The 25,080-nt window shown below is 52.3% G+C and overlaps 11 protein-coding genes across 11 annotated transcripts; 5 read left to right on the plus strand and 6 right to left on the minus strand.

Annotated features, from left to right (window-relative positions):
* Positions 1-1,034: 1,034 nt before the first annotated feature.
* Positions 1,035-3,302, plus strand: J4E79_001318 (uncharacterized protein; the record flags this gene model as incomplete). The annotated part of the gene is made up of 1 exon (XM_049350228.1): positions 1,035-3,302. One exon carries the CDS (start codon positions 1,035-1,037, stop codon positions 3,300-3,302), a length of 2,268 nt encoding a protein of 755 aa, XP_049215387.1.
* A 4,210-nt stretch (positions 3,303-7,512) lies between these two features.
* Positions 7,513-8,087, plus strand: J4E79_001319 (uncharacterized protein; the record flags this gene model as incomplete). The annotated part of the gene is made up of 4 exons (XM_049350229.1): positions 7,513-7,627; positions 7,685-7,722; positions 7,789-7,846; positions 7,906-8,087. The coding sequence occupies 4 exons, from the start codon at positions 7,513-7,515 to the stop codon at positions 8,085-8,087; spliced, it is 393 nt and encodes a 130-aa protein (XP_049215388.1).
* Positions 8,088-8,631: 544 nt separating this feature from the next.
* J4E79_001320 (uncharacterized protein) lies at positions 8,632-9,214 on the minus strand (the record flags this gene model as incomplete). Its single annotated transcript, XM_049350230.1, has 2 exons — positions 8,632-8,783; positions 8,890-9,214. 2 exons carry the CDS (start codon positions 9,212-9,214, stop codon positions 8,632-8,634), a joined length of 477 nt encoding a protein of 158 aa, XP_049215389.1.
* Positions 9,215-11,120: 1,906 nt separating this feature from the next.
* J4E79_001321 (uncharacterized protein) lies at positions 11,121-11,637 on the minus strand (the record flags this gene model as incomplete). The annotated part of the gene is made up of 2 exons (XM_049350231.1): positions 11,121-11,330; positions 11,401-11,637. The coding sequence occupies 2 exons, from the start codon at positions 11,635-11,637 to the stop codon at positions 11,121-11,123; spliced, it is 447 nt and encodes a 148-aa protein (XP_049215390.1).
* Positions 11,638-12,110: 473 nt separating this feature from the next.
* J4E79_001322 (uncharacterized protein) lies at positions 12,111-13,304 on the plus strand (the record flags this gene model as incomplete). Its single annotated transcript, XM_049350232.1, has 2 exons — positions 12,111-12,931; positions 12,980-13,304. The coding sequence occupies 2 exons, from the start codon at positions 12,111-12,113 to the stop codon at positions 13,302-13,304; spliced, it is 1,146 nt and encodes a 381-aa protein (XP_049215391.1).
* A 1,747-nt stretch (positions 13,305-15,051) lies between these two features.
* On the minus strand, positions 15,052-16,893 carry J4E79_001323 (uncharacterized protein; the record flags this gene model as incomplete). Its single annotated transcript, XM_049350233.1, has 3 exons — positions 15,052-16,261; positions 16,307-16,427; positions 16,533-16,893. 3 exons carry the CDS (start codon positions 16,891-16,893, stop codon positions 15,052-15,054), a joined length of 1,692 nt encoding a protein of 563 aa, XP_049215392.1.
* Positions 16,894-17,266: 373 nt separating this feature from the next.
* On the minus strand, positions 17,267-18,136 carry J4E79_001324 (uncharacterized protein; the record flags this gene model as incomplete). The annotated part of the gene is made up of 2 exons (XM_049350234.1): positions 17,267-18,075; positions 18,124-18,136. The coding sequence occupies 2 exons, from the start codon at positions 18,134-18,136 to the stop codon at positions 17,267-17,269; spliced, it is 822 nt and encodes a 273-aa protein (XP_049215393.1).
* Positions 18,137-18,687: 551 nt separating this feature from the next.
* Positions 18,688-20,073, minus strand: J4E79_001325 (uncharacterized protein; the record flags this gene model as incomplete). Its single annotated transcript, XM_049350235.1, has 3 exons — positions 18,688-18,901; positions 18,953-19,888; positions 19,940-20,073. 3 exons carry the CDS (start codon positions 20,071-20,073, stop codon positions 18,688-18,690), a joined length of 1,284 nt encoding a protein of 427 aa, XP_049215394.1.
* A 292-nt stretch (positions 20,074-20,365) lies between these two features.
* RAB6 (Ras- protein Rab6) lies at positions 20,366-21,223 on the plus strand (the record flags this gene model as incomplete). The annotated part of the gene is made up of 5 exons (XM_049350236.1): positions 20,366-20,406; positions 20,458-20,483; positions 20,543-20,631; positions 20,696-21,098; positions 21,183-21,223. 5 exons carry the CDS (start codon positions 20,366-20,368, stop codon positions 21,221-21,223), a joined length of 600 nt encoding a protein of 199 aa, XP_049215395.1.
* Positions 21,224-21,634: 411 nt separating this feature from the next.
* J4E79_001327 (uncharacterized protein) lies at positions 21,635-22,264 on the minus strand (the record flags this gene model as incomplete). The annotated part of the gene is made up of 3 exons (XM_049350237.1): positions 21,635-21,739; positions 21,793-21,893; positions 21,946-22,264. The coding sequence occupies 3 exons, from the start codon at positions 22,262-22,264 to the stop codon at positions 21,635-21,637; spliced, it is 525 nt and encodes a 174-aa protein (XP_049215396.1).
* Positions 22,265-22,724: 460 nt separating this feature from the next.
* Positions 22,725-24,849, plus strand: J4E79_001328 (uncharacterized protein; the record flags this gene model as incomplete). The annotated part of the gene is made up of 3 exons (XM_049350238.1): positions 22,725-23,181; positions 23,231-24,449; positions 24,498-24,849. 3 exons carry the CDS (start codon positions 22,725-22,727, stop codon positions 24,847-24,849), a joined length of 2,028 nt encoding a protein of 675 aa, XP_049215397.1.
* Between the last annotated feature and the right edge of the window lie 231 nt (positions 24,850-25,080).

Genomic DNA, 25,080 nt, shown 5'->3' on the forward strand with positions numbered 1-25,080 from the left:
TTCACATGGGCGGCACCACACTCCGCCGCGGGGGGAGGCTAGGATACGTTGGGCAGTAGTTAAGCGACGCCTGATAAGCCATTTGATTGCGCCGGTGTAGCTTCGGTGTCAGAAGTGTCAAAGGAGCAGTATCCATGGCATTGCGTGCAGACGTTGAGTGCCGGGTGCTAACGCTATGGGGTGTAGACAAGGCAGATCTTGCTGTTCAACACACCTCGTCGTTAGGAAAGGTGCAACGGACCCGACTGCCGCTCTGTATCAATCCCGCGGAACATTGAATTGTTCAGAGCAGAAACGTTTCACAATTTAGGCCATTCCACATAACCGGAGCATCTTCCGAAAAAGGCCGTTTCCGTCCTGGAGCAACAACAATGGTGAAGGCTTACGGTTCAGGCCGCGAAGTCGTGTGATGCGCGAAGGGATAGCCCTGATAACAAATTGATGTAAGTAATCATGAAGATACTTGCGCCTGGATTTGCAATTGTTGCTTCCATGACTTTGTTGTTCTCGCAGCCCGTTGTTGTAAGCATACCTAGGTCTGCTCCTATGCGGTTACGTGATTTATGCACGTTGATAGCGTGGCGAGTGGGCAGCATGGGATTTCAAAAGCGCATGCTCTGGTGTGCTCCAAATTGTGTCAACAACGGCATCGCTCGAATAACGTGCAACCATAGATAGCCATGCGCGAAGATATGAGTTGAGTGGGGATGTGCAGGCTGACGCCTCGGCTTCCCCGGTTGGGCGAAGCAACTCATGCAACAGATCGCGATCCGAGATTCGACTCAAATGGACCCAAGTCTGAACGGTGAGAGAAAGTGGGTGAAGGGAGGAGATCCAGCTTGGAAGCAGACAATGAGGCAGGCGCAGGTGTCTTCGTCGAGGCCGCCTCCAGCTGGAAGGGTCTCGCCCCACTTTTCCGTGCAGTCGCCAAGGCCGGCGCGGTGGATCTGTGCGCCGAGATACTGGAACTTTTTTTGCAAGGCATGTCCAAAGACCAGAACTGCATATACCGATCTTCGCCTCATCTAGTTGCAATGGCTCCCCGAAGAAAGCGCCAGCGTCTCTCGCTCGATGGAGCAGAAGCCGTCACAGCAACCGCCGACGCTGAACAACCGTCCAATTCGTCTACAGCGGCGCCCAAAGAAGCTGCGCGCCGACAACTCTTCGTTCGCGGACTTGCGCCCACCGTTACGACCGAAGACCTTACCGAATACTTCTCCGAATCGTACCCGATCAAGAACGCGCTCGTTGTTCTGGACAAGGAGACTAGGGAATCGAAAAGCTACGGTTTCGTAACATTCGCCGACGTCGAAGATGCGCAAAGAGCGAAGGAGGAGCTGAACAATACGGAGATCAAGGGCAAGAAGATCAAGGTCGACTTTGCCGAGGCGAGACAACGTGAAGGCGAAGAGAAGAGGCCGAGGGCTGGTGACAGGGCCAAGGCGGAGCGCGAGCAACAGATCAAGGATGCGCAGACACCAAAGTTGATCATCCGCAATCTGCCATGGACCATAAAGACACCGGACGATCTACAGAAGTTGTTCCGAAGCTATGGCAAAGTCAACTTTGTCAATCTGCCCAAGAAACCCAATGGTGAATTGAGAGGTTTCGGTTTCGTCTCGCTACGTGGGAAGAAGAACGCGGAGAGGGCGATACAAGAGCTGAACGGCAAGGAGGTCGATGAAAGACCCATCGCTGTGGATTGGGCTGTGGACCGGGAAACATGGCAGAGCCTGCAAAAGACTGAACAGGTGGGAGATGATGCCAAACCAGACGGAGAAGACGAAGACGAAGATATGGAAGACGCCGAGGATTCTGCTGCCAGCTCCGATGACGACGACGACGACGACGAAGCGGACGACAGCGACGACGACGAAGACGATAGCAACACCGACTACGAGGACATATCAGAGGATGACGAAGATGGCGGAGTGGAGCTTGAACAAGAGGACAACCGACCGAAGCGTGAGGAATACACTCTCTTCGTGCGCAATGTGCCTTTCACAGTTGACGACGAACGTCTCAAAGAGCACTTCCAGCAATTCGGTGGCGTCCGATTTGCCCGTGTCGTGGTCGACCGCGAGACCGAACGACCGAAAGGCACAGGATTCGTCTCATTCTTTGCAGAAGAAGACATGATCAACTGCCTTAAGGGTGTCCCGCGCGTCAAGCTACAAAAGAAGAACCTCGACAAGAAGGACGGCTCCACCATCACTGTCACACACTCTGTGCTCGAAGACGAAGATGCCGACCCAACAGGCAAATACACCATCGACGGTCGCATCCTACAAATCTCACGCGCAGTTGACAAGAATGAAGCTACGCGTCTGACAGCGGAAGGCGCTGCTTCGCGCTTTAGCCGAGACAAAGATAAGCGTCGCCTCTACCTTCTCTCCGAAGGAACTATTGCCTCCAACTCGCCACTCTACCAGAAGCTCTCGCCCTCTGAAATCAAGATGCGCGAAGAGAGCGCAACGATGCGCCGTAAGCAAATCCAGGAGAACCCATCGCTTCACTTATCTCTCACTCGTCTCTCCATACGCAACATTCCTCGCAGCATCACATCCAAGGACCTGAAGCAGCTTGCTCGTAGCGCCGTCGTTGGTTTTGCTGCCGATGTCAAGGAGGGTAAGCGACAAAAGCTCAATAAAGAGGAAGTCATTCGTGGCGGTCAAGAAATGCTCGTCGCAGAGAAGATGCGTAAGAAGAAGGGCAAGGGTATTGTCAAGCAAGCCAAGGTTGTCTTTGAGACGCCCGCTGGTAGCAAAGTTTCTGAGGACACTGGTGCTGGAAGAAGCAGAGGATATGGATTCATCGAGTACTACACACACCGAAATGCGCTCATGGGTCTTCGATGGCTCAATGGCCACGCCGTGGACTACAAGATCAAGTCTGGCCCCACGCCAAAGAGCAAGAAGGCCGCTCAAGAAGCACTCGCAGACAAGCGGAAACGTCTCATTGTCGAGTTTGCCATCGAAAACGCCAATGTTGTCAACAGGCGCTCGGACCGCGAGGAGAAGGCCAGAGAGCCACCAAAATCGAAGGCTGATGGCGAGGCTGACAGCGATGATGCCGAGCCGGGTGCGACCAAAGGCAAGAAGCGCAAGCGTGATTCTAGCGTCGCGGGTCAGAAGGCGGGCAAGGGTAGGGACAGCGGCAAGGGAAAGCAGGGTACGGGTGCTGCGGAAGCTGGCGCGGATGCCGGTGCAGTAAAGGGCAAAGACGGAAAGCTGGCGCAGCGGACAAGAATCATCGCGAAAAAGAGACAAGCGCGGAAGGCGAGAAAGGCTGGTAAAGCGTGATCGTACTAAACCTCCTTGTTGGCATTAGCGACGGCGTCGATGTTAATGGAAAAGTAACTGTTGTTCTAAGTTCTCTATGAATGTATCTCTACCGCCCGCCTTCGCGATGTTCCCGAACCTTTCGTGATACTGAACATGACGGGCAGCCAAAGTGTCCACCTTCAACCCGCCATCTATCCCCTAGAAAAGTCTGAACGGTGAGTTCCCCGTCACTTCACAACGCGTACCCGCTTTTGCTTGCCGCAGTCTCGTCTCTTCCCGCGGAGCCGCTGCTTCGACAGCTCGATTCGAACTCTCCGCTTTTGTCTCAAATCATGTTGGCGTAGCCCATCTAGGCCGTCTCGGTGCAGGTCTTACAGGGAAGATTATCGGTACGACTGAGGTGGGCCCAAGAACAGAAGAGGCGTGACCAGGACTCGAGACGGTGCATGTCGTGATAGACGATGATATACCCTGGTGACGCATAGCACAGTATTTTTGGATGTTATATTGCTCCGTACGTGCTTATTATCCACGTAGATCATGGGCTCAAACGACGCATCCAGCAAAACAATTGTGCCGGTATTGGACGGAATGAACGGAACGTGTCTGACTGACTGAAGCTTTTTTTCCTCGGCAGAGTGCGCCGAAATTGAAACATCGGGTTTCACTTCTCGTGTGGACCTTTGAATGTGGTGTCAGTGTCGACACCGAAAAAACGACGGCACGAAGAAACGACGGGGAGCTTGCATGCATTGACTCCACTATAATACCTGGAAGGTGCGCCCAGGCGGGCTCACCCGCCCGCAGTAAAAGCTCCGTAGGTGCACCACGGCTCGTAAACACTGTACACGCACAGGGGCGTGGTGATGTTGCTTCAATGCTCTCTTCGAGTCAGTAAAATCGAACAAAGTTGATCGCACTGCTCAGGCCGAACCTGCAATCGCGCAGTGAGATACGATCGATCGCGATCGATCCCGTGTATCGAGGACACTCGATCATCTCTTCCAGTCAGCTGTGTCTCCTCTTGTAGTTCATCATGAGTAGTGTGTATCGTCAAAGGACAAACACGTCACAACGTTCTTTACACCATAATTGTCTCCAATACCAGCCTACCAACTACTTCACTAGTACATTAGGTCATTGTACATATCCAATACGAATAGAGATCGTGGTCGCCTCGAGATCGAGCTGTCAGCATAGTCCTTGGTTTCAGCTCAGACCGGCTTTGGAGAACCAGTCATTGGAGTCTACTCATCTTGAGCAAGTGCTCATCCCTTTAGGCGTACTCCCAAATCCATTCAAACCATGGCCTTATGTCGGGTTACTCAGTTTGTGCCATATAGCATGCTGAGTTCGCTTGTCTATACCATTTCGGGCTCGTGAGGACCCAGGGTCGTTTGCTTTTCGGGTCACAGCCAAGTCAGCGAAATGTTGTGCGTACTGCATCACTGCATCCGCGAACTCTTCACGGGTAGCACAGGACCTTCCCACGCGAAGAGCCTTGTCGATGTTGTATGCTGTAGTTTGTATGCAGCTGTTACACGAGCATGCATCGGCTTGCAAAGTAGAAGTAAGAATACCCCGGTGTGACGTTCTATGCCGGTTGGAATACCGTTTCCGCGCGAGACCTGTTGTGCTGTTAGCATGCCATAATTCCTCGAACGGAGGCTTCTTCATCTGTCAGGTCATCATTAAATTACGCACAAATACATTGTCCAGTGGCAGTCAACATCGCTGTACTGATGCGGTGTCCATGATACCGCTCGATTGGAAAGAGCGAGCCAAAAGAGTTCACGCCGTTGTCTGGGTGATATGGAACGCCCACTCAACGATCGTGCCAGTCACTCGTGTTCAGATGTGCTCATGGCTTGGGGTTCCAAATTTGTAGCAGCCAGTGTGTTTCGACGATGTGGGGGTACAACGGGGAAGCGGCTAGTGATAGCGCAGCGAGCGGGGCAAGAAGCATGCTTACAGCGGATACGGAGAATTTGAGATTATGTGGACGACGGTTCAACATGGTCTTCGCCGCAGTATGACTGCACTGGATAGGGAAGTTGACTCCCGCATCCGCGTGCAGTTACCGTAAACCACAGCGTGCAGCAACAAGCCAAATCCAGTTATCTGTATTGGCTGGCGGGCGATTTCTGTGTATGAAGATCCGTCCTACCAAGACGAGACCTGCAGGAAGCTGTAGCAGGACTAATTGTTCGATTCGAGTACTGACTGTTAGTCGGTGAAGTCGATACAGCCAGGGTGTGCTGAATCGTTCACGGTTCGCTTCACATATTCCAACCAACTGGTAATTTGACTGAGAGAGTAAGTGGACATTCGCAAGCGCTGATATCTCAAGATGTATCCTGCATGTCAAGGCAGGTCCGGATTGGCTTGGGAGACGTTTCCAGTAGTGGAGACGACCGTGCATGGAGCTGCAGTTGACCTTTGCTGGACCTCCGTCAGGACGGTACATGTTGTTTTCTCTCGAACATATCTCGAGCAGAATATCGGGGTTGGAAGCATGCGATATCCTTGAGAGAAAGGATTGATATAGACTAGCCTTCGCTCCTAGCTTGGACCAGATTGCGGCAAACTAGCGGGAGATTTTGTCAATGCTGATGGCGAATGTTGAGGTAGTCTTTTACCGGGTTCTAGGACCAAGTTCCGGGCTCGTGGAACAGATGCATGAACAGGGTCTATTGCAGATGCAGTTTACATCTATGCGGCCCAGGATAGTTATACAAACTGACTCCGGCTCACGTAGCTACAGCACCACACCCATACCTCTTTGTTACGTATGAGAAGTGTGCATGCTTCTTCCACGCTAATGCAATGTAACAAAGAACTTGTGACGACGAAACTGTATGTGCGCGCCGAGCGGAAAGCTTGGACAAGGTCTCCAGTGTGGCGAGCAATCTATCGGCTTGAGAGGGCTTGCGCTTCTTGTGTGTGACTTCACCGCGACAAGGTATTGTTCTAGTTCATGAGATTACTCAAAGGAAATGGCGGCTAAGGGTCCGTGGGGAAAAGCGTATGGCGACCGCGGTGGTGACGTGGGGTGGTGGCGTATAAAGGTTCGTGACATTCTCCTTGGAAGTGCAACCCCCAGATTTCCCCAGATTTTCTCCACGGTCTTCTGGAATTTCGTACACCAAAAGCTTATTCAAGATCCAGCTGGAATCTGTGTCCGCAATCGCCGATCTCGAGTACGAGACAGACACGCACACGTGCTTTGGATGTAAGTTCGCCAGGTTCCACCACGGCCAGCAAGCTGACAATCGCCGTAGTTCCCGAACACAGGATCGGACGGAAAGTCATACCATCTACGCCTCTGATATGTGCTTTTACGAGAAGATCAAGTTTCCTTGTGGCCATGCGGAGCATCGGCTCATGCAGCACTGTCACTTCGCACGCAACGATCCCGGTCACCAATGTTTTGGGGCTTGGAACATTAGAAGAACGTGGGATCAGCAAGAAACGAACTGCACCAACTGTGTCCGACAGAGTCAATACAATTCATCGGTGCATACGACCCCATCAGCGTATACCTTTGCCGGCGAAAGATGACTGGTCCACTGGATGCAATTCAGGCCAGAGCTTTCTCTTGTAGAGTAATGGTCTTCTCTCAGCCGGGGGAAGTAAGTGCAATAGCCAAAACCTGTATAAACCTGAAGGAGATGTAGAGAAAGAGGCTATCGTTGGTTTCGTCGAGGTTTCGTGTATGTTTGTACGCCTGGGCGGTTGTTCAATTGCTTTTACGGCGAACCCTAACGCTTGTAATGTCCTGAGTTGACAGTTCGGGCGCCATCTTCTGTGGGTACGATCTTCACTGTACACTATTAGTATTGTCCCTACATATCACCAAATATATGGTAACAGGCATATGGCCTCGTATGAACGGCAAGTGTCTCCAATGGGCAGTTGCGACATGGTGCTCGATACTACTGACGGCTCTACCGAGAGGCGCAATGATGGCGGTATCGAAACCTGCGAACATCAACTTCACCTATGTGGTGCCTGATCACGACACGCGTGGCGTCAAAGATTGGTTGGTCGTGGCGTGTGCAATGAGGAAGTTCGTGACGACCTCGGGAAATGACATGAGGCTCGTGCGACTAACCTAGCGCGGCATGGGCGTGGAGCCCCACCTGGGCACCTGCCCAGCAGACAGGCCAGCATCGTGACTTCCCATCCGACATTCTGCATCATTTATACCGACATTTAGACCTCCACCATGTCAGACTCTACAGAGCAGCCGAAGAAGGAGAAGTTTGCGCCAAAGCAACCCGTCGCACTGAACCCCCCGAAGGATGATGTCATTGAACGCGATTACCTTGCAAAGTGTGATGGTACGGCTTCACAACGACTGGCTGGCGTTTCAGTGGCCAGGCACTGACCATCAGCAGGCACAAACGAGGGTTTACCCACTCTTGTCGCAATCAAGGTAACTATAGCTGCTTTTCTTCAACGGTGTCCTCGTGCAAGCGCAGAAGAAGTTGACCATCATCAGGGTGACGTGTTTGACGTGAGCGGCAAGGAGACGTACGCACCTGGGAAGGGCTATCACGGTTTGTCGCCTGAGATGCAGCATCAAGTCGTACCATAAACGACTAACCTATCGTCCTAGTGTTTGCGGGGAAAGAGCCCAACCGTGCCCTTGGCCTGTCTTCTCTCAAGCCTGAAGACTGCATATCGGACTACTCCGGACTTTCCGATAAGGAAAAACAGGTTCTTAATGATTGGCATACATTCTTTAGCAAGCGTTACAACATAGTCGGACGGTTACCTTCTGATGGCGCCAATCTCTAGGCGGTCCATGTCTCCAATCGTCGACTAGCACACGCCCTATTATCGGCCCGTGTAATGTAGCAGTTCAAAGCAACCAGGTTCTACTGAGTCAACTGAAAGGCGCTTTGAGTGTCACATGCACTGCACTGAAAATGTGGAGAAGCGATTCGATGAGACCACAAAGCTTGGAAGCAAACCGAATCCATCACATTCAGTCTGTGTCCGAGGAAGTGTACTATTTATGGTCGTACGATGATATCAAATCATTCTCAAGTTCTGAGATGGTAGGCACCGTATCGAGCACGGTGAAGTACGACGGCTGATAGTGTGCCTGCTAAGCTGCCCAGATACCCAACAAAACGACACAGCCAGAGATCGTTCTGCCTATGAACCCACCTGACTTCTACCCGTGTCACAACCCCCATTGAGTTATCACGGTATCATCGCTAAGATGGCGACCTCACCATCAAAGCAATTAGAGAATGAACGACCTCTGCAGCGGCCAATACGGTGGTTTCACCCGGGTTATCGTAAATGGGAGCCACTTCCACTGCGGCGAGTACATTCAGTCAGCTTCTAGTGCTCTTACTAATAAGTCAACGGGGCTCGGGAAATGCGTACCAACATCTGCCCCAACGACGTCTAGTCCTTCGAGACCATCTAGGATGGATAAAAGCTCTCGTGTGCTCCATCCACCGACTTCGGCAGTTCCCGTAGCTATTTGCATGTGTCAGTCACAATGTTGCAGAGTATTTCAAGAGTGGACGTTAACGATGCTGGGTCTGAGATGATCGTCCTTGTTATGTTTTGTTTGACGACTTACCAGGTGCGAATGCCGGATCGAGTACGTCTATGTCGACACTGATGTAGACCTTCGTTCCAGCGACGCGAGATTTGAGCTTGTCGATAATTCCAGCTATACCCAATCGATCGATTGCCCGGGCCTTGACCATCTCAAAACCACATCGAAGGTCGTTGCGCACATCACCTTTCGGCCGTACTACAGGAGCTCGGATGCCCGCGTGTATACTAGTATTCCGGATCAAGCCCTCCTCATGAGCAATGTGCAAGAATGTTCCATGGTTGACACCACTGTCGTACTGTATCAGCGATATGCAGGGAACGTTCTGATATTCGGACTCACGCATAATGGGAGATACCTCCGCCTTTACTATGTCAGTTTCTGATCAGATCGGTGAGCACTTCGGCTTACCTAGTACTTCTGGGTCCCAGGTGTCTACGCAGCCGTCAGCGAAGCTCAACAAAACGAGCCGCGAGCCTACCGATGTGACTGTCGAAGTGTATTACGCTCACCGGCCCCCAGTGATGATGAGTCGATCGAAGGGCCGATAAGGTTGTGGTATGATCACCACCTAGCGTCACAATCTTTGGTGTCGTGCGCTCGCTCGAGTTGGTCGCTCTTGAGGACACCATCTTGGCGATGGTCGTCAGACATTTGAACCAGTCATTTCGTGCGTTCACCAACCTTGTGCGCCTTATCAAGCTGCTTCAAGGCCGCAGTGTTATCCTTCCAGGTGCGTTATTTATAGTCTTCCTTGGTCGTTCCTTCAGTGTCTTACCAAAAAGGTTAAAGGAGCGTCGCCACAGTCGATAACTTTTGCCCAATTCGCGAAGACGTTCTCGCCTGAGCCCCGTCAGTCACTAGGTTACGAAGTCGCTTCGTCACAATGATTAGTGTCTCTCGATGCAATGTTGGCTTCATGCAGGAGCGAACGGAGCAGCATCTTCAAGACAACAAGAACTGCAACCAAGATTAGGGTACACAGGACAAATTCTAGCGCACGAATGGACGCCTCGAGAACACAACTTGCCAAGATGACGTGGTGTAACAAGTGCCGCTCGTTGTTGCTTTGTTTTGAACAACGCTCTAAGTCCGTGCTTGCGGGATGAACGCCCATACGCGCACCCTCATGATAATACGACATACCTGTATATATTGACCAAGCAGCGTCTGGCGATATCCGACTTGAGCCCTGCCGGATGCCACTCGGGCCGAAGCGCGCTCCAGGCCGTGCCGTAACGCCCTGCCCGTTGTTAACCTTGGCTGTTGCGATGTGCCCGACTCCGATGCGGTGTCTCGCGCACACAATGTACATGACCTACAGTGTCAAACGGCGCACCAAGAATTGCGATGTCGAAGGGCTCCACATCCTGGCCTTCTGCTGCTAAACAGTGCACATACGGCAAATTGGCGTATGTCATCAGCCCTGCAAACTTTGCTTGGGTGATGTCCCTTTCAAGGTTGCCATGAGCAATAATCTGCTGCGACGGATAGCCAGAAATTGGTGGAAAGGTAACATCGCGAGCGCTTGCGAAGAGCCTGAGGGAAGATGCTAGTAACAACAACGATTTAGGTGCCATCGTGAACAAGAGAGATTGAATTACAAGCAAAAGGTGAGCAAAGCTACCTCAATTAACAATATACCTAAGTAACGTGCTTATCTCCATTGCAAGCCGGTGGTGATGCCCGCGACCAGTTGCATTAAGCCCTAAATGGCAGGTACAGCCGATCGTGCCCCGCGATCCGCCTGCAACGGCTGTCAGTTTGTTACCACTTCCAGAACACGCCGACGGCGCGTATAACCTCGCACACCAGACTCTGCTTATCTTCGGAAGTCATTCGAAGACCTCCCGTCTGTCTTCATCCTCGGGTCCGTCTCTAGGACAATAGGCATGATGTCATGCAAGCACTGCCTCCAGCTCATCCTCTGAGGGTCGCCCTCCATCTGTGCGTTCGTGGTCCGGTATCTCTTCCAGGCGCTATTGTTACTGCGCCTTCACTACCAGGTCCTTCTCGACTATTTCTTCTCACAGGGTGACACGCATTCCAATGCATTCTCCTTGAACAGCTTTAGATCCCAGCTGTTCTGCGGTGAACCTTATGGGCGCAACGATGTCGTCTGCGCCTAATTCAAACTTGGATTATTGCAAAGCACCAATGATGTGGACACTCGTGCTCTTCGCTGACTTCGTTGGCATTAGCTCCGCTGTGTGCTGAGTCTGGCGTCCATGGATGACATGTCAAGACAGCGCCTAGCTAATCATAGCGGTAACTTCACACTCATACAACAGTTCCTTCTTCGCCAGACTTGCAACACCGACAACCGTATCAGGTGGTCTATGCCCATCCGCCTCATTGTCCATAAATTCGATCCAGATATCTCCCCAGCCACGATCTACTACATCCTTTCGATCCTGCTCCGGGTTGCCGGTCTCCTTGACAATGTAATGTCGAACATGCACCTGATTACATCAAAGTTAGCGGCATGGCCAACATTGCCTTGAAAGTGCTCAATCAAGGTTCATAGCGTACAATGTCTCGTGGTGTGGCTCCAGCCGCCGCCAAGCACTTGTGAATGCTGTCATAAGCGCCCTTTGCCTGCTCTTTAATGTCGGATGGGATGGTATGATCTTTTTGAAGGCCCGTTTGACCAGCAAGAGTGATCAATTTGGATGACGGCACTATTGGAGTGATGCAGACTTGGTTGTATGTCGGTGGAGGTTCCGGTACGTTTTCCGGGTTGAACGCATGGGGCTTGTTAGATGACATGACTGAAATCAAGACAATCGAAGCAGTGTCACTTGTTGGTGTTTCCTATATGTTCTTTGCTCGAGTATCACGATAGCATCTCGGCGTGAGGGGCATTTTTGCGTGCACTTGCCGCGCCTAGTAGTCAAACATGTGGGCCTCACTGGCGTTGAAGCATGGGCCTTGATGACATCACGGCCTTTCGTCACGCGAATCCAATTTCACCACGCAAACAGGACGCGACAAACCTCACACCACTGCACACAGCCCGGCTGGCTGATTAAACATTACCACATCATTGGGCCAAAGTGGATTACTTCATTCACGGATGAAATTCCACCTGCAACCGGGCGAATGAGATGCAGGCCAACACGCGCCTGCCTCCGTTCGAATGCGGGGAAAGCTCCAGCAGCGAGAGCGTTAAAGCCGTCTGCTCGTGACAGTTCGCGCAACCTCAGCTCACACCCCTTTGTTTGACAGACACTGCTCGTACAATGGCGTCTGGCTGGTTCAGCTCATCGTCGAGCGACCCAACGCGTCCTCCGGACGTTCGCGTCCAAGTTGCTGAACAGAAACCTCACGACTTCTACCTGCAGCCCGGCTCGGGAAGCAGCCCAAGACCCGCCACCAACCGCTCAGCGGGCTCAGTACCTGCGGCTTATGTGGATACGACTCATTCCAAGGTCCATGTCCACAATGCTTCACTTTTCGATGTAGGCATCCTGAAAGACACGCTTGTCCCATCACTCACCCTGCATTCTGGCTTGGCCATCATTGCGTACGGAGCTGCGCGATACACAAACCGCGTCGAAGCCAAGGACTGGCTTTGGCCCAGTGGTCAGGTCGTGAACGCCTGGTGGTCTGCCGTTGGACGCCGTCTTGCTCAAGGCTACACCGTCTCGCAAGCGTTCAGTCGTCTATCATGGCACGAGCGTGTTATCCTTACGGGCGTTACATTATGGGGAGGACGTCTCTTTTACCGCATCGTTAATCGTTCCATCCAACGAGGCGAGGACGACCCACGATATGCCGAAGTCAAGAAGGAGGAGGGCTTCTGGAACAGCGCGTTGTTCAAAGTCTTCATACCCGAGGCCTTCTTCCAGATGCTCATCAGTCTGCCGTTTACCGCACCATTCCGACACGAGGGTGCTGTCATGACAGGCTATCACCCCTTTGTTCAGATGTTTGCTGTCGGCTTGTTCTCTTCAGGATTGGCGATGGAGACACTTGCAGACTACCAGCTAGATCAGTTCAAGGCCGAAGGCAATAAGGGCATCATGCGCGAAGGAGTATGGAGCATTGTCCGCAACCCCAAGTATGTACCCCTGTTCCAGAGTCCATGCCATTCGCTAATGTCGTATAGCTACCTCGGTGACGCCCTCGTACACATCTCCTTCATCGTCATGCTTTACGGCTCAGACATGCTTGCCCCTATCGAACTCCTAGGCCCCGCCGCGAATTACGCCTTCCTCCGCTTCTTTGGCGGCGACGCCGAGAAAGAGAAACACCAAGAACGCCGATACTCCGCATCTCACCCCGAGAAGTTCCGCGAATTGGAGAAGTTCCGAGCGGATAAGAATGCTTTCTGGCCGAGCGTAGATGAGCTAAGCAACAAATGGTTGTGGACTGTTTTGGGTGTTGGAGGCTTGGGTATCGCAGTCGAGCAAACGCTTCGGGCGCTGCACTAGGTCTTGCCGTCTAAGGTTAATGAGGCTTGCCCACAAAGCTGTCTATGCGGTAGGCGCTCAGTGTTCTCGATTAAGTTTGTACGATATAATTAGTTTAGATAGTCAATTTCTTTACTGACATTTCAACTTGGCAGTCCCTACGCACGTTAGCATCAATTGTCTGTCACAAACATTGTGATGTTTTCCCAACAAATCTGTCGTTCCGTAACAGATGCGTCAACAAGCCCAGGGTTTGCACATCACAACGAATGTCCGGTTTACCAAACGACACGAGTACATTGACAAACCTGACCATAGACTTGGTTGTATAAATGCCATTTTGTGGCTTCTTGTTATAACACCAGTGGTCAATGTCCTACCGTCACCGTTTGAGCTTTGCTACACATCGAACGTAAGCGATGAACGACAGAGATCTCATAGGCGTCATCTTCGTAGCTGTGTTCGTCCCCTTGATCATAGCCATTGCCGCTCTATGTCTTCGTTGCCACTGTCACATTCAACGTGGTAGAAAGCATCCAAGGCGAACGCGATCATGTACAGTGGATACGGACTGGACTGATTATACATCCCCGCCATTCGAGCCAGCATATTACAATCCACGTTTCAAGCAACCTTTCAAGACCCGGTCCAAGAGATATGCGTCATACAGATACAACTTCGGCCTTCCTCGATACGCTCCAAGAGTACACGCTGCCAATACAAGATACGTACCTTCTAGAAGACGAACAAGAGAACAGCATCTGCTGAATGAGATGTACGATGGCTTGGATATCACGCCAGAGATGATCAGACCGCAGGAAACGGAGATGGTGGAGCAGGCGCGAAGGCCAAGCAGGCCGAGGAGATCTTTCACTTTCTAGTGTGGGTGGCATTGAATTATGTTCCAGGCTTGCGACACACTGCATCGAACGGATGAAGTACTAAACGCTCACAGAGGATGTGTTTTCAGATGCGATGGTAACGGGTTATGGCCTATCAAGACCGTTCGAACTCTCGATGCGTTGTCAGTAAACACTCATTGCAATCAATGTAGCCATAACTCGTCTTACATGCTCGTGTTGAGGGCGCACATTTGCTTTGGGCTCTCCAATTTGTCTCATCTCATTTTCAAGTGGCAGGGTGCAAGTACTCGACTCCATCATGAGCGAAAGAGACAAAGCAGGTATCATTCTCATCGCCGTGTTTATCCCATGCATTGTCATTGGAATTATTATGTGCTACTGCTGTCACCATGGATCTCGATCATCTCGACCGTCTCGACCACCGCCACGTTCCTATAATCATACTTGGCATGGACAGGGCGGCGGAGGTCACCCTTTACCATTCTATCCACAACCAATGATACCATGGCAAATGTCAATGCCTGCTCGCACCCATCCACCGCCACCGAATTTCCAATCGAGAGTGTCACGAAATTCTCGGCAGAAGCACGATTCGGAAGCTACCCCATCGACTTGGCCTTTTGCGCCTTTCCCGCCTACACCGGTGATGAGGTCACTGAACCCTGCCGCGATTCCCTTACCAGATTCTCCGCCTATAACGAGGTTGGCTTGAACCGGTGCCTGTGGCGCGAAAGCAGTGCGACTCCTTGGTCTGGATTCAATCGAATAGCGAAGTAACTAAATAGGCGCTTTGCGCCTTTATATGATGGTGGTCAAATATAGGAAATGGTCGTCTTGAAGTGGATAATCTCCTAGATTCTGGGTGTGATTATAAAGTAGATGGCAATCGTAGGTGCGCTGCCCATCTACAACATGAAAGTGAACTTCTTCCTTTCTCTTCTCATGCTCCCACCTTCATCCAACGGCACACCGGCATACTCTGCACTGCGACCATTGTTCAGCTTGCGATTCTCTCTTATCAGCACCCACCTCAGTATTGCAGCGAGGATGCCGACGAGAAGCATGAATCCGGCACATATACTCATACCCTTGACGTAATAAGGACCGTCGTCATCTGGGAAGATGCTCGTGCCGACCAATGGGCCCATCTGGCCAATGATGTTGAGAAGAGCCATGCCGGTGCCCTTCTTACTATCGCTTTCTTGGTTGTTGAGTGTCCATGTGATGATGATGGTGATAGCGCTGAAGAAGCCTGCGGCGGCAGGATAGAGTGCGATGTAGCGGATCATTGTGTTGTCAGACTGTAGGTATCCGGAAATGGCAATGGTACCGTACCCGATCGTTGCCAGGAGAGAGTGAAGCATGATGAACGTTGAGCGTGATTGTAATCGATCGGAGTAATATGCAGTCGTAAGGACGACGACAAAAGCGAAGAGGTATGGCGGAGCTGAAAGTCCTTGGGCCGTGATGGACTCCCAGCCCATATCTCGGATTACGGTCGGTAGGAACACCGGCATTGAACTGAAGGCCACGTTACACGAGAAGAACATGAGAGCTGTCAGGTAAGACTTCGGATCCTTTAGGGTCTGTAGTACTTCGTGGAAATCCACACGTCCTCTTCTTCGTCCACCATGGTACTTCTCTTCTTGGTCTTCACCTTCGCTCTCCTTCTCTGACCTCAGCCTCATTACTGCAACCTCGCGCTGTCGGGGGCTTAGCCACTTCGCCAGTCCTGGTCCATCTGGTACAAAATCCCATGCCCAGACGGCGATCAATACGGAGGGAAACCCTTCGAGCAAGAAGAGTAGTCTCCAAGGACTAAGCGGGCCATGTTCACCGACTTTGGTGATGACGTAGGCCAGCGCCCCGGCGAACGATGCTGAAAGAGGACTGGCGCTGATGAAGAGTCCAGTTCGAAAGGCAAGCTCGGAGCGGCGGAAGAAGAAGGATAGGTAAAAGGGTACGCCGGGTCCAAATGCTGCTTCGCTGATGCCAAGAAGGGCTCGCAGCCCAAGGAGAAACCCGAAGGATGTTGCTACTGCCTGGAGTGACGCGACTATGCCCCAAGAAAGGATGCATAGAGAGATATAGATATGCGGCGGCACGATACGATACCTATCGGGATTAGCGGTGCGGCGTTTGTGACTGGCGACAACCTACAGTAGTGTCATCCATTCGAAAAGAATGTATGTGATATAGAACGCCCACAGTAACCACTCATACTGCGTGGAGCTGAGCTGCAGGTCATCTGCCAGACCAGCTATGCGCGCATTGCCAATATCTACCAAATGTATCAGCAAGTGCCGCGGAGCCTACCAGACCTGCTTTGCGCACATCTGACGTACATGTCTCCCCTACGAGTCTTCCAGGTGTAGAAAGTACTCACTCGACCGATCCAAGAAGCTCAGCATGTACAACAAGGCCATGAACGCGACTAGCCGCCGGTCAAGCTTCTTGAGCACTGTGCGATCTTCATCTGGGGTATACAACTCATAGCTCTGCACGGAGTCCAAAGAGGCGCGCCGTATACTAGGAAGGAAGCCCTCGTCTTCCTCTCCCAGCCCCTCTTTCGATGCGGGTTCATCTCGTGGAGTAATCGTGCGAAGTTCGAAAGAGTTCGGCTCGTGTATCATGGACAGGCCATCAGAGGAATGTGAGGAGCGTGGAGAGGGCGTGAACTTGGGAGAGCTTTCGTCGGCGCTGTTGGATGCTGGTGCGTGCTGAGTGCGGCGGGAGGAGGATGGCATGCTTAGGTTCGTCTGTCTGGAATGAGCCGCATTGGGGACTAAGAGATTACATCGAGAATAGGGGTAATTAGTCAAGGCACGAGCTCGTCACCGCTGACAAGTCGCGTAGTTCAAAGTGTCAAAGCTGTCTCCATCGTGAGATGACGCGTAGAAGCCCGTGCGCTGCATACCCCACAATCCAGGATACCGGGTACTGCTTTGTCGTCATGTCCTTCTGCCTTCACTTGATCACTTTGCAAACTAGACTCGACATTTTGAAGACGAATTTTCAACTTTTCTTTCGTTACTTTTATTGGTAGCCGTGATGTGAAACTCTTGCGCACTACCGACATCCCAGAATCGATCTCAGAGTACATAATGGTTGCAGAACCACTCATTCCAGGTGACTCAAATCGGTCTCGTTATGGATAACGATGCGTCCGTCCGGCAATTTCTTTACTTTGTAGTATCCCAGCTTTACCGCCTCCATTGTATCGATCCCCTCAATCTTCATGCCCAGCGCACGCAAAGGCGATCTCAGAGACGGGCCCCCATACCGGCGCCACTCGTTTACCTCCTTGGGAATGCCTGCCTCAGGAAGGTCATCCCAGTGATACATCTCTTTTGCGACTTCGATGCATGCGTCTCTTTTGTCTGCACTCCACCATGCAGGAAGGATCCCCGCAGTCTTCTCGCTATTGGCGATGTGCTTAAGTAGTCCTTGGAAGAGGTAGCCGGTGTTGTACTTGACGGTGGCGTCCATATACGAGTCGCGTGGGTCTATCATAGTCCCGAGGCTGCAACGTTTTGTCTCATCCCAAGCGCGGAAGCTCTCGATGAGGAGTTTGTAGGTTGTCGGCTCGTCTTTGTTCAGTAGAATCTTGTCAGAAGCGGAAGCTTTCTGCTCGTGAATTGTCATAGGCTCATCTTGTTTGATAAGACCGGGCATAACCCCATCATATGAATCCGCGGACGTAATACTGAGGTGAGTGTTGTGCGGGTAGATGCGTGCAGGCATATGTTGTTCGGGCCAGTTCTCATCCTTGTGGTTACGAGGTTTGTTGCACCGGTGCTTGTGGACATCTTTCCAATGCGCCTTCTGGCAAGATAGAGAGCAGTAACGGAGCACCTTGCAGCCGCCGCAGCGCTTGAGAGGATTGGCGGGTTCTTCGATAACATTGCAGTTCGAGCATCGGAAAGGACCTGCTGAAGGTCAGTAAAGTGACATGAGCAGGAAAGAGGGCGACCCACCTTGGATTGCCATGCTGTTGCGTCGTGACTGGGTCTTTCTGTCTGAACGGGTCGTGCGAGCAGAGATGGGGAGAGAGGGAGCCTTGGTCGAGGGCGAAGACGGAGGAGGTGAGAGCATGTCTCTACCCGTAAGCTAATACAAATCGAGCAGATAACGTCTCGATGTAGCAAACACGCCTGCCGGTGACACAATATCTGCCTCTTCACTGACAGAATGCTTAGGTGGCCCACTATAACAGTGAGGCTAGGACGGGAAGGCGCGCCCTGACTTTTCGTTGCATGTGGTACAAATCGGCAAGGTCAGGATGAGACAAGCGTTACAAGCAACATACAATTGATACCGTTCGTAGCTTGCGCCGATGGAAATTCGACCTTGACCTGTCCTATGACAAGTAGCTCACGCCTTGCGGGGGATGTAGCGGTCTGTGCCCAACCAACTACCATTGTGAGTGAGTTAGGGAGTCACCAGATAACTGCAAGCGAGAGAAAATTATAGTGGTCGTAAAAGAAGTGCATTCGCCGATCGACACGGGTGTCGGTACTGGCCCGTCGGTCCATATCTGTCTATTTGGGCAATTGCCAGTCCTTGTAACTCCACTTCTCCGACACGTGGTACTTCTTCTGCTTGGTGTATGGGATCTGTCTTCTGGCTTCGACCTTACCCTGGAGCATGAACGTCCTGAAGCGGTCCTTGAGCAGATTGCCCTCTGGTTTGAGAAGACGCAGAGAGTCGCGGAGCTCGTCTGGTAGAACGACTTCGAGCGGGGCCTCTGGTAGACTGTAATCGATTAGGAGTTGTTCGATGTGTGAAACGTGGATAGGTACTTACGGTGCCTTGCCGAATTGCTTCTTCCTCAGCTCCAATTCTTCGCCATCGTCCTCCTCACCCGCGAGCTCTGCATTCCTCTGTTCAAGAGCTTGTTTCACAGCGGCTCTCGCCTTCTCCTTCTCTTCTACGCTCTTGGCTAATCTCTTGATCTCCTGAACCTGTTGCTCCTTGGCTTTCATCTTGGCTTCGTGGACCGCCTTTCTTTGCGCGTCCTTTCTCCTCTTGATCTTGTTCCGTTGTGACAGCGACTTCCTCTCTGGCCTCTTCTTCTTGGCTTGCTTATCTTCATTGTCACTGAAACCTTCCCACTCGCTCTCCCACACGCTCTCCTCACCTGAGTCGGATTCTGTCTCAGCAGCTGCTCTCTCCATGAGCTCGGCCTCTTCGCGGGCCTCTTGCAGGCGCTTCTTCTCAACCTCGACGATCTTGTCGGATTCGCGCATGAGCTCGTTTTGCCAGTCTTCCAGCAGGGGGTTGTACGACTTTCCACCGGTAGGTTTGCGGACTGAGGGAATGGCCTTGCCGGTCTTTGCCTGCGAGATGGGTGCGTGCTTCAGGGTTTTCGGCTCGACCTTGGGCTTCTTCTTCTCAAGGTATGAGAAACGAGGATCCTCCTTGACCTCTTGAACTGCCCATGGGTCGTAAGCGGCGTCGCCAGTCTGTACGACGTCCTTCTTGGTCTGCTCGCCTCCGTATGCAATCGCCCTCAGCCTGTCGTATTCTTTGCCTGATACCTTTGCCTTCTTCCTCTTGCCATCGTCGGTGATTTCCGAGAGTCGCTTCCGGGTGGATACGGCGGGAACGGCAGAGCGCTTAGCGAGGATCTCGTCGACCTTGAGAGGCTTGTGTCGTTTCGCGACCTCTTTCTGGATCTCAGCCGATCCAAGGACGTCGACGGCGAAAAGTTCGTCTGCGGTCTTTTCAGAGATGACACCACTGTAGCGGCGTTAGTATATGCATCGTCTGTGTGTTGTATATGGTACACACCCTTGAATGATCTGATCGCGCACATCTTCTAGGCCGGATTGAATCTCTGTGACATCGACATTCTTGCGCCAAGCCTTCTTGCCTTTGCGACTCGACTGTTTGTATTGCGCGGGCGCTGCTTCGGTGTCCGCCATGGTGTCTTACGGTTGCCGTGCTCGAAGTAGTTGTGGGGTTGTTCGTTGTCGCAAAAAGTTCGACCCAAAATTCCGACCAGCAAAGCGGCGCACGGGCTGGACCCACCGGGACCCCTGCTGCACTCGGTAGTCGGTGTTGGCCGCCAGGGTGCCAGGCCTCCAGATTCGACCGACACTCCTATTCAGACACGACACCCCACCAAGACACACGGCCGGGATATTGCTTCTGGTCCTCTGCGATAACACATTTCGAGACTTCCGATATTCTCAAAATCTACAACCTCCAGTCACAATGGCGCAGTCGGGCTACTCAAACCCGCTCAAGAAGTTCAAGTGAGCTGTCCTCCGCGGCGGAGACCAACTTCGTATACTAACCGGCTGCAGGCTCGTATTCCTGGGCGAACAAAGTGGTATGCATACTATCGCAGATATAGCGGTTTGCGACACACGTGCTAATCTACCTTCGCAGTGGGAAAGACGTCTCTAATTACCCGCTTCATGTACGACTCGTTCGACAACACCTACCAAGCCACCATCGGCATCGACTTTCTAAGCAAGGTATGCTCGCTGCAAAGCCGCCATAGATATGACAATCCAGTTCAACATCTAATCTTCGCCGCAGACCATGTACCTTGAAGATCGGACTGTCCGCCTGCAGCTCTGGGATACCGCCGGCCAGGAACGATTCCGCTCCCTGATTCCCTCCTACATCCGCGATTCTAGCGTAGCTGTGGTTGTATACGACATCACAAACAAGAAGACGTTTGAAAACACAAGAAAATGGGTAGACGATGTCAGAGGCGAGCGCGGCAACGATGTCATTATTGTGCTCGTGGGCAACAAGACCGACTTGAACGACAAGCGCGAGGTCACAACGGCGCAGGGTGAAGAAGAAGCCAAGAAGAACAACTTGATGTTCATCGAGACGAGCGCGAAGGTCGGACACAACGTAAAGGCGCTGTTCAAGAGAATTGCGCAGGCGTTACCGGGCATGGAGGGCGAAGGCCAACAAGGGCAGAGTCAGAGTACGTCTCGACGGACACATTGTTGCGGTGAACGCCATACTAATCCGAGATGCAGTGATCGACGTGAACATCAACCCCAGCCAGCCACCGCAAGAAAACTCGTGCTCATGTTAAACAAGACATAGCCGTTTGGCAATCAACTTCGGTTCATTCGCTTAAGGGCGTACTGTAATTATTTGGGATGATGTTTTGCAAGTCTGAGAAAGTCATTGTCAGCAAGGCGTTCGGGCATGGGCCGCATGTATCTTAACGTCGGAAACGTAATCTGTAGTATACCAGTGCGTACCCACGCGTACCACTGCATGACGTCAATGGAGAGATGCCGAGTGCTGTTTGGATTGTATGCATTGGAAGCCCGCATCTATCCCAACGCCGCCCCAGCCAGATGAATCATGCTCAACCAGAACGCCGGCCGTGGAATTGACCGACTGCGCCGATGCTGATCCATATACAAGAATATTACAGGGGCCGTTATCAGGTGGAGCGGGGTCCAAGAATGCTTGCTGAATTTATCGAAGTACTATCGTCGCAGTGTTTTACTCGAGGTCGCCTGCCGAGCCAGCCTCAGACGGCGTCTTGCTGCCGCCGACGGGGATTGACGTGTCAACTGCGATCATCTCGGCGAGAATGTCGAGGACGGGCTATCGGGTGTTAGCGGGCCGTCGCCAATTCATGGCGAAGAGCAGCAACGTACCTTGGGAACGGTCTTGTCGTAGATGTTGATCAATTCCCGCGGGTTGGGGTAGACCTTCAATGCGCGGTAGAAGCATAGCGCCGCCTCGACGTTGTCCGCACCTGGCAAACAATTAGCACCACGTCCCACCAAGAGGGTCAAACATAACCATACCCTTCTGCACCATTCCTTCTCCCTGCGCAACCTCTTGCATAAAGTACGCCTCCACCTCCTCGGGGTCCTTGGGGAAGCCCTCCTCGTTTGCCCGCTCTACCGCCTCTCGGATCGCCTTCTTCTGCTCGGCGCCCTGTGCCTCGGCCTCCTCCTTGGCCGCCCGCTCTGTTCGCTTCGACTCCTTCTTGAGCTGCTTGCGGAAGCCGGGGTCATTTCGTCGCTTGTAGTCGAAGTAGGCGGCGTATGCGAGAAGGCCTGTGACGATGGTGCCGGCGCTAATGGCCGCAATGGTCGATGGTTTTAACGACGAGTTGGACATGGTGGTGGTGCGATTCGTGGGAGTGAAAAGCGCAATCAGGCGGGGAAGGAGCAGCTGGAGCCCTTGGAATTGGCGGCAGGTGATGGCGGTGATGTGGTGTGGTGTTTAACTTTTTCTCAGTGTTCAGGGAAGGCACGATTCACCAAAGTGGGCCCAAGCTCACACTCGAGACCGCGGCTCCACGCATGACGGGGCTCTACGAGTACCTGTCAACATCCACGGACGCGCACTCATGGCGCAGCTGCCCTCGCTACCACTGACCACAACTCCACTCCCGCCCCATTCGACGCAGGAATTGGACAAGTTTTAGAGGTAAATAACCTAGAAGCCCATATTACGTTGGGGTTTGGCTAGCTTTCGTTCTCATACTGATGTAGACTGCAGGGCACCTGTTCCGTTTCATCCTTGTATAAAGTGCTGCGCTCCTACACCACGATAATCGGGGGATCTTGCAGGCAAGATGTCGGAGAAACAGAAGGGCATCTCCCTCCGCAAGAAGCGGGGGGACAAGAGCAAGAAGAACGCGCCGCCGCCCACCATCAGCGCGCCGCGACAGATTAGTGCGCCCATGCCCGCAGGCGTCGCTGCTGTTGCCGCCGCTTCACTCCCAAGCTCCGGGCGCCCTTCGAACGAATCCAGCCGATCGAGGACCAGACAGGATGGCCCTCCATCACAGCCAAGACCGCAGCGACCAGATAAGACGGCGGATCTCGTCAAGAGGAGGTACTCCCAGAAGATCACGACGCTTCCTAGTGATTTCGGAAATGGGGAGCCTATGCCGCAGATGCCACAAATGCCTGTTCAGTACAGAGAGAAGAGTCAGACGAGAGAGGGACGGCCGCCCGGAAGCTCCAATGGACGGGTCCTGCAAGTCGACCCACGCGCATTGCGGGACCCCAACCTGGAAGTAGAGCGATGTAAGGCCAACATATGGTGATTTGACTGGCTGCATGCTGACTCGCACAGATGTATCAACTATCCTCGCAGACGCCTCTGAAGCAGACATCAGCCGCTACCAGGACGAGCTGCGCAAGACGAAGCATCGTACATCGCTCGACCTCCAGCACAACGTATACCAAAACCGCACACAGTTTATCAAGATCAGTAAAGAAGCAGAGAAGCTCAAGGGCGAAATGCGGACGCTTCGTCAGTTGATGTCTGACCTGACAACTACCTTGGAGCAGACAGCATCAGCTACGGGTGCCGCCAATGACACCGCGAGCTCGCGAAGAGCTAACCGAAGTTCGATCGGAGATCTCAATCAACTGCGCGCAGGCCAGCTACAGCAGCTTTACAGGGACGTTGAAGGCTCGCAAAAGTATCTACCCCCAATACCCGGACGATATATCGTGTGGAAGTCAACGAGATGGTTCGAACTGGACTCTGCAACCCTCAAGGCAAGGCGAAGAGTAAGGCTACTGCTACTGAATGATCATCTCCTTATCGCGTCAGAAAAAAAAGCACGCAACGATGTTCCCGGACAGCGTGATGGCAACAGAGCGAATATGGAGTTTACTGCCCAGCGATGCTTCCCCCTACAAGATACCCAAGTGATTAGGACGCCAGAAGAGCGTATCATCATCCGCGCTGGCTCTGAATCTTTCACATACGACACCAAGAAGGAAGACAGTGGAGATAAATCCGCTTTCGTGGCTACGTTCCGCAAGACGAAGGATGACCTGCGCAAGAGCCAAGAAGCGGATGTACAGGAGAAAGACCGAACGCAGGACTCCTATAGCCACCTTCTTTCACGCGACCCGGCTTTCATGAACAGGACAGAGCTGTTGGACAATCTCTCAGACGGCATCAACAACGAACAAGTCAGTACTTTTGTTGACATTGACGGACAACAGCGCAATATCCGGTGGGTAGAAAGTCAACTAGACGATTTAGACATTGAGATCGCGCTTCAACATTTCCAGGAGGCAGTCCTGAAAGTGGATCGGCTCAAGGCACTTGCAAAGAACATTAGAAGCAATGAGATGGCCAAGACAATCGTCACCTACAAGGTCAATGAGCGGGCTGCGAAGCTTGCGAATGTTCTAGTCAAGCACATGGTAGAGCACAACAACTGGTTCACCTCTGTCAGGCAACACGTGAGTTGGGTAGTCCAACTAGGCTTCGAAGACCGCGCCCGAGAAGCCTATCTGGAAGCTCGCGGTAACCTGATCAGAACTCGCACGCGGTATGTCTCCACTCCACCAAAGTCCAAATCATATACTGACCCTTTCAGGCAATGCATATTCGAAGGCAATCTCCCAGACTATATCTTCCAGATCTCCTACATCTATTTCACCATCATCAAGAACACCGTCGACATGTATCAGAAGTGCTTCCCACAACAGCTCATGTCCGCGTGCGTCAAGTGGTCAAAAGAGCACATCGACCAATTCAACATACTATTAAAAAGGCAGCTAAGTAGCGTGGATGAAGGCGGCAATGTGTGGAACGAGTGCTTGAGATTGGCACATGAACATGCTGAGATGCTGAGGGAGGTTGGACTTGATTTCACTGAGTTGGTTGGGAACGGGATCAGTGAACAGGATGGCGAAGAAGACCAGCCAGTAGGTTTAGGGGTGTCTTAAGCATTGGGGTCGCGTTCAACAATGGAATACCACGCCTCGCAAACAGCAAACATTTTCGACATGACCGTTGGTATTTGGCGTCCATCGTCGCAGCAGCATGTTTTTTCTTTGTCAACGCCCGCCGCTACTACCTCATCCATAGCCGCCTACCACTCTCACCAAGACTCTCTCAGACTCTTCCTCACTACTAATACCTCTACGTTGGCTTGGAAAACGGCGCTAAGTGTGTTA

The sequence above is a fragment of the Alternaria viburni genome (assembly GCF_023758015.1).
Source record: "Alternaria viburni strain BMP 2772 chromosome Unknown scaffold_2, whole genome shotgun sequence".
Lineage (NCBI taxonomy): Eukaryota > Fungi > Ascomycota > Dothideomycetes > Pleosporales > Pleosporaceae > Alternaria > Alternaria viburni.